This window comes from Nicotiana tomentosiformis, chromosome 5 (assembly GCF_000390325.3).
Source record: "Nicotiana tomentosiformis chromosome 5, ASM39032v3, whole genome shotgun sequence".
Lineage (NCBI taxonomy): Eukaryota > Viridiplantae > Streptophyta > Magnoliopsida > Solanales > Solanaceae > Nicotiana > Nicotiana tomentosiformis.
This window is the reverse complement of record NC_090816.1, coordinates 103,604,225-103,612,473: the sequence shown is the minus strand read 5'-3', so window position 1 is coordinate 103,612,473 and position 8,249 is coordinate 103,604,225. Positions and strand designations below refer to the sequence as shown.

The following is an 8,249-nucleotide window of genomic DNA, read 5'->3' as shown; positions in this document are numbered from 1 at the left end:
GTAAAAAATCCCCATAATTTCTCTTCAAACCTCATGATTTAGTTATTAAAATTCATAAATAATCATGTTATGCAATCAATAGTGTATCAAAAACACTAACACAATAGTTGAAAATCTCCTCCTAAAATCGCCTCCCACCGAGTCTTGGGCTCAAAAATATGATAACATGAGACTAAGTCCCAAAATCCCAATATTTTGTTCTGCTGCGGATGTCGCAAATGCGACCTGGGATTCGTAAATGCTAAGCCTTACAAATGCGATACAGGGATCGCAAAAGCGAACCCTGTCAGCCCATAAAAACGTCGCAATTGCGACATGGGCTTCGTAATTGCGATTTCAGCCCTCTTCGCAAAAGACACCAAATGGTCGCAAATGCGACCTGCCCAAGCCCAGCACTTCATTCGCAATTTCTATCAAGGAATTTTAGACACCTGACACCCCCATGCCCTCTTCGCAATTGCGAACTGGTGCTCGCAATTATGATAACTCTAGCACTAACACACCAGTAACCTGAAATAAGTCCAAACCAATTCGAAACACGACCGAAACTCACCCAAGCCCCGGGGCTCCACACCAAACATATACACAAGTTTAAAAATATCATACGGACTCGCTCGCAAACTCAAATTAGCAAAAATAACATCTGAAACCACAAATCAGATATCAAAACACATAGAATTCACTATGAAACTCAAGAATCGCTAAAATCACAACCAAGCATCTGATTCCTACCAAACCAATTCAGAATGACACTAAACTTTGAAGACAATTTCGAAATAACAAAGCGGACCTATTCCAAGTTTCGAAATCAAAATTCGAACTCGATAGACATAAAGTCAAATCATGGTCAAACTTAGGAAATCTCTACAACAACAACAACAATAACAAACTCAGGCTTACCCCTACCCCTGGAAGGGTAGAGAGGTTGTTTCCGATAGACGCTCGGCTAGAGAACGATTAAAAAAGAAAAGGTAATTATAACAAGTAGGAATAACAGCAAGATGAAATAAGTTTTAACCCAAGAATGCAGTCAAACTCTAGGTAGTAATAACCATCTATGGAAAAATGATGTTATACTAACTCTAATGCTAGCGAACTGAGTAAGACAAAGCGAAACGCTCGACTACCTACGAACCTTCTACCCTAATCTTTGACCTCCACACCCTCCAATCTAGGGCCATGTCCTCAGTCAGTTCTAGATGCGCCATGTCCCGCCTAATAACCTCTCCTAAAGACTTCTTAGGCCTACCTCTACCCCTCCTGCTACCCACTGAGGCCAACCGCTCTTACCTCCTAACTGGGGCTTCTATACTTCTCCTCTTAACATGCCCGAACCATCTCAACCTCGATAGGGGACACTCCCAATTTTTTCCGACTAACTTCATTCCTAATCTTATCCAATAGGGTATGCCCAGATATCCACCTCAACATCCTCATCTCAGCTACTTTTAGCTTATGGGTATGAGAGTTTTTTACCGGTCAACACTCTGCTCCATACAATATAGTCGGTCTAACTACAACCTTGTAGAACTTACCGTTAAGTCTCATCGGCACATTCTTATCACACAAGATACCGGAAGTGAGCCTCCACTTCATCTATCCTGCTTTGATACGATGCGTGACATATTTATCAATCTCCCTGTTACCTTGTATTATAGATCCAAGATACTTTAAACTACCTCTCTTGGGTATGACTTGTGTATCAAGCCTCACCTCCATATCCATTTCCTAGGTATCGTTGCTGAACTTGCACTCCAAGTATGCCGTCTTGGTCCTGCTCAACTTGAAACCCTTAGACTCTAGGGTCTGCCTCCAAACATCCAGCCTCTCGTTAACACCACCCTACGTCTAGTCAATTAAAACTATATCATCAGCAAATAACATACACCATTGCACCTTAACTTGAATGTGTCTCGTCAAAGCGTCCATCGCCAAGGAATAAAGGAATGGACTAAGAGTTGATCCCTGGTGCAACCCCATCATAACCAGAAAGTGTTCCGAGTCTCCTCCCACTGCCCTAACCCGAGTATTAGCTCCATCATACATGTCCTTAATCACCCTAATGTAGGCTACTGGGACCCTTTTAGCCTCCAAGCATCGCCAGAGAACCTCTCTCGGGACTTTGTCATATGCTTTCTCTAGGTCAATGAACACCATGTGCAAGTACTTATTTATCTCCCTATACCGCTCCTCTAATCTCCTCACAATGTGAATGGATTCCATAGTCGTTCGCCCCTGAATCCGAACTGGTTCTCAGAAATGGACACACTCGTCTTCACCCTTACTTTAACCACCCTCTCCCAAACTTTCATAGTATGGCTTAGCAGCTTAATCCCCCTATAATTATTGCAACTTTGGATATCGCCCTTGTTTTTATACAGAGGAATCATCGTACTCCACCTCCATTCATCGGGAATCTTCTTCGTCCTAAAAATGACGTTGAACAGCCAAGTGAGCCACTCCAAACCTGCCTTACCCGCATTCTTCCAAACTTCCACAGGTATTTCATCTGGCCCGGTAGCTCTACCCCTGTGCATCGTACGCATAGCCCCCTCGACCACCTTTACTCTTATGCACCTACAATACCCAAAATCCCTGCGCATCTCGGAGTGCTCCAAGTCGCCCAGCACAATGTCCCTATCACCCTCTTCATTCAGGAGTTTATGGAAATATGTCTGCCATCTTCGTCTAATTTGAGCCTCTTCCATCAAAACTCTACCTTCCTCATCTTTGATACACTTAACTTGATCCAGATCACGAGCCTTACTCTATCTTACCTTTGCTAGCCTGTATAACTTCTTGTCCCCAACTTTAGCCCCAAGATCTTCATACAAATGCCCAAACGCCGCACTCTACCTTCCTCGTCTTTGATACACTTAACTTGATCCAGATCACGGGCCTTCCTCTCTCTTACCTTGGCTAGCCTGTATAACTTCTTGTCCCTGCCTTTAGCCCCAAGCTCTTCATACAAATTCCCAAATGTCGCAGTCTTAGCCGCAGCAACCGCTAACTTTGCCTCCTTTTTAGCCCTCCTATACCCCTCCATGTTCATCCTCTTCGCCTCTTCATCCATGCTCTCTATAAGCGTCAAGTACGCCGCTTGCTTGTCTTTCACATTCTCTTGTACCACCTCACTCCACCACCAGTCACCTTTGTGGACTCTAGAGAAACCCTTTGAGACCCCTAACACTTCTCTCGCAGCTACTCTAAAACACTCCGCTGTCATAGTCCACATACAGCCCGCGTCTCCACTGCTCCTCTATGCTCCCATAGCCAACAACTTTCTCCCCAACTCCTGCACTTTGTCACTAGTCAAAGCACCCCACCTGATCCTGGGTTGACCATACATGGCCCTCTTCTTCCTCTTCCACACGATCTCTGAGTCCATCACCAATAATCTATGCTGAGTCGTGAGATTCTCGCTTGGTATAACCTTGCAATCCATGCACAGACTCCTATCGCACTTTCGGAGGAGTAAATAATCAATTTGAGTATTGGCCAACGAATTCTAGAAAGTAACCAAGTGCTCCTCCCTTTTCGGAAAATACGAGTTGGCAATCACCAAATCAAAGGCTTTAGCACAGTCCAACAACGAAGTACCTCCTCCGTTCCTAACTCCAAGGCCAAAGCCATCATGTATGTTGTCATACCCCCCAGATGTCACCCCAATGTGACCATTGAAGTCCCCTCCTATGAATAACTTCTCGGTGAGCGGAATGCCACGTACCAACCCGTCAACTTCTTCCCAGAAGCGCTTCTTAATCCCCTCGTCCAAACCTACTTGAGGCACGTAAGCACTAATCATATTTAAAGTAGACCCTCCTACAACCAGCTTAATAGCCATCAGCCTGTCGTTCACCCTCCTAACTTCTACCACTAGCTCCCTAAGATCCCTGTCAACCAAGATACCTACCCCATTCTTACCCCTCTCGCATCATGAGACCCACAATTTAAACCCATCAGCATCTCGAGCCTTCGAATCCACCCATATAGTCTCCTGGACACAAGCTATGTTGATCTTCCTCTTCTGAGGATCTTCGCTAACTCTATAGACTTCCCCGTCAAAGTTCCTATGTTCCAGGACCCCACTCTCATCCTAAAGACTCCCTTTCTCCCTCCCTCCTCCCCGCCTGAGGACATGACCTTATTCCACCATCACTCACCCCAGCCACTATAATCTACGAAAAATTACGCTAGAACTGTCGCTAAAACAGACAAAGGATTAAACTAAAGAAGGTTGGTCTAGCACTTACAACTCTAACCACTAGAAATGCGTACAGATAAGACAACCAGACAAGCAACAATTAAACTAGTGATAACAATAGATATCAAAAAGAATGCCAACAGAGCAGCTACTAAGAAATCAAATTATAGTCTATAAATCCCTAAACAGTTACTAGCAAGAAAAATATCCAGGCAAATGCACTAAATAATTATAGTCAATCAAGAATAGGCTTAAACTAACGCAAGCTAATTGGATACTAACAAGGAAAGACATAGATATTAAATAAAGAACAGGAGGTACCAACTCTCGATTAGTGCAATTCAAATTGCCAACTTTCGGTAAAAGGAGCCAATTGAACCTAGGAACCTCCGAATTCAATTTCGGGCATACAGTTAAGTCCAAAATCACCATACGAACCTATTGGGACCATCAAAAAATCGTTCTGAGATCGTTTTCACAAAAGTCAAACCTCGGTTAGTATTTCCATCTTAAACTTCCAAACTAAGAACCAATTATTCTAAATCAATCCAAGACCTTTCCGAAACGAAATCAACTATCCTTGAAAGTAATAAAACCATAAATGCACATACGGAAAGATTCTAAAGGAGAAATGAAATTTAAATACACAAAACAACCGGTCGGGTCCTTATACTATTATCTTGATGAAAAATTTGAAATTGATTGATTTTGGACTCAATTATATGCTAATAATCTCTCCAAATAGCTAGAATTCTTTTCTAATCCAAACCTAATGATCCATCCTTAAGATAATTTTAATTTTTTAGAGCTTATTTTTATGATAAGTCATGTATAATATATATGCATAACTGTATATAATTAATATATAATTTATGAACACTGACTATGAAAAGTAAATAATAAATTCAACCAACTATTTATCTAGATCCCGTTATTACATAAGCATAGATTCTTCTTTTAACATTTATTGAATTACTGAAAATAAGTGTAGCCATTGTTCAAAACCCTTTTGGGATTTGTATTGTGCAGTTTATGCTATTATGAATAATTTCATTTTTGACTTTTAGAGAATCTAGCGTCCTTAATTTATGACTTAACTTGGTCTTAACAGAAGATGAAAGTCAAAGATTCTTTTGAATTTTATTGGTTATTATATTACTACTAGTATTTTGTTATAAGACCGAATCTAATTCTGAATTTGTGGTGGTTTGTCTGGCAAGAAAGTCTTAATTTTGAGTTGGCAATGTAAACTCCTGTTCCATTTACACCAACCTTAGACTTTGGAAAACTTACCGTCTACAATAATTGGCATGTTTTTGGGAAAATATGTAACATCGAACTGAGTAAATATTCGATGAAATTAGCTATTCGGAGTACTTATAAAAGGATATATGTTTGCAAAATCGTCTTATAAGAAAAGCAAATAACTCGTTGTTTTCAATGCGTCGGAAAGTTTAAACGGTAAATTTAATGTTGATACTGAATCATTGCGCGACTAATATATATGTACCTCTTTAAACATAAAAGGATTATCCTTCTATTTTGAATTTGTAGGTTTATATTCATCAGTTTTAAAATTTGTTTTACATGCTGATTAAATTATGTTATAAAGATAAATTTTTTTAAACAAGGGTGGTGTACAGTTTCATGTATCTCGACTATATATTGTACACCTATTCCATTTCACAAGCATATGTATTAGGTAACTTTTCCAATCAAGTATGTTTTTTTGTCTTTGTTGAAAATATTCGAACCTTAGTCTTCAAGGTTTATATCCACTTCGTTGACCATTATGTCGCACCCTTGAGTATAAAGATAAAATTTATATTTACAGAGATAGAGATTTAAATAAGAGTTACTAACTCTAAATATTGTAATTTATAAATCCTAGGAAAAATTAAATCAACCACAAAATAAAGATTTGGTCATGGTTGAACCAAATAGAAGGGAAAGATTTTTTAATTACAGACATGTCAAGTTCACCTCCAAGATAGGTTCAAATTTTTTTTGACCCTCTCCTCTTTTAGGAAACTACTGCTGTTTGTAATACATCAATCAGAGTATTACTAATTCAATGCATCTTTAGTAACCGATATATAAATGACTGAGCTTAAATATCACAACACGAATGTTTAGATCTCTCTCTTGTTTTTTCTGAAGCTAATGATCAACAATTTCTCTTTGTTTGCTTTTTGAGCATTGGGTGGTGTACGACAGAGGATTGTAATGGCTATTCCTGAAAGGTATGTGGTCTATTTGTATTGATTATACAAAATAAGTAAAGTAAGAAATAGATCAAAGGAGAGAAAAGAAAAAATTATTAATTTTATTTTCAATTGGTGTTTTTCTAAATTATTTCTTTAAATTTCTAGTTTGTTCTTTCGCATCTCTGTTGATTCTACAAAATGAACTAAGGGATAGGAGGATTGGATACGTGAACTTTCGAATTGAAGGATTTGTTTGTTTCTCAAGACAGTCCTTTTAAGTCTTCTATCAAATCATCGTCCTACTTTTTTTTTTAATTCTAAATTCCCGACTATAAGATCCTTTTAAGTCGATAGATTTTTTTTTTTTGTTTCTTATTTGTATCCGGAATTCACTTTGGACGCAGCGGTTTAAGGGTAAAGCGGATGAAGCCACCACTTTAGACCTCAAAATATAGAGGCCCCAAAAGTATTATTATTATTATTATTATTATTATTATTATTATTATTATTATTATTATTATTATTATTATTATTATTATTATTATTATTATTATTATTATTATTATTATTATTATTATTATTATTATTATTATTATTATTATTATTATTATTATTATTATTATTATTATTATTATTATTATTATTATTATTATTATTATTATTATTATTATTATTATTATTATTATTATTATTATTATTATTATTATTATTATTATTATTATTATTATTATTATTATTATTATTATTATTATTATTATTATTATTATTATTATTATTATTATTATTATTATTATTATTATTATTATTATTATTATTATTATTATTATTATTATTATTATTATTATTATTATTATTATTATTATTATTATTATTATTATTATACTAATAAAGTTATACTCTATTAGTATTACTTTATTCTCCCTTTGCAAAATTTAGTGCCAAAACTATGTCTTTTTTAACTCATGTACGTAGTAGGGAGTAGTAATTTTCATTTAACCGCTTTTCTTTTAATTCTTACTCCGCTATTTATTAGAACTCTTACTTTTAACTTTTAACCACACAGTCACAGCTTCGTACTGCCATCAATGGCGGAAAGGGAAATGTCCAGCTTATGAGAAGAAATACGACTACAGAAACAGTCCAAAATGGGCCGTGGTAGGCTCAATTGCTCTTCGAGATTTCATGGTAAGCTTTCGGATTTGCTGCAATTATCAAGTTTTTTACTCTAGTCCAAGCTTTAATGCACTTGTTCAGGGAGATATGATAAGCTCCTTCACCCATTAGATGAGGTTTAAATGAATAGCCTATTTTCGTGTCGTGGTTTATGTTTTCACTCCATTTCAATAAATTGTGCAAAAATAGCTTTGAGTTACAAGTTGGAGTTTGATTTCGAGCGCATGTCACAAGATTTTCCTCGCCAAAACTAATGGCGGGTCACTAGGAGTTTTTGATGAAATGAGTTTGCAATAAATTATCACGAGTTTAGTACGAATTGTATCATAACCTTGCAACATGAGTATTATTAGGACTTTAATATAAATACTATCGTAACTTCAGAATAAATTATTCAAAATCTTTGGCGCATCACCAAAAGTTTTTGAGAAATTTCACAAACACGTTTTTCACTTCAAAATTCATCCAAATCAACTTCAAATGACTCCAAATATTATATCCAACATTCTAATACTAATCTCAATAATTCCCAATGATTAGATTCAACCCAAAGCTTTAAAAATCGGAGACTCACTTTCTCTTCTTCAATAATCAAGTTGAACATAACTCAACAAAGATGTTTTTCAAGTTTCTTCACCAAACCAATTCAAATTTCAAACCACCCA

The 8,249-nt window shown here is 36.7% G+C and overlaps 1 protein-coding gene across 1 annotated transcript; it reads right to left on the bottom strand.

The window, feature by feature from the left end:
- Nucleotides 1-3,508: 3,508 nt before the first annotated feature.
- Nucleotides 3,509-3,844, bottom strand: LOC104118440 (uncharacterized). The gene has a single exon (XM_009629670.2). The coding sequence runs from the start codon at nucleotides 3,842-3,844 to the stop codon at nucleotides 3,509-3,511; it is 336 nt and encodes a 111-aa protein (XP_009627965.2).
- Between the last annotated feature and the right edge of the window lie 4,405 nt (nucleotides 3,845-8,249).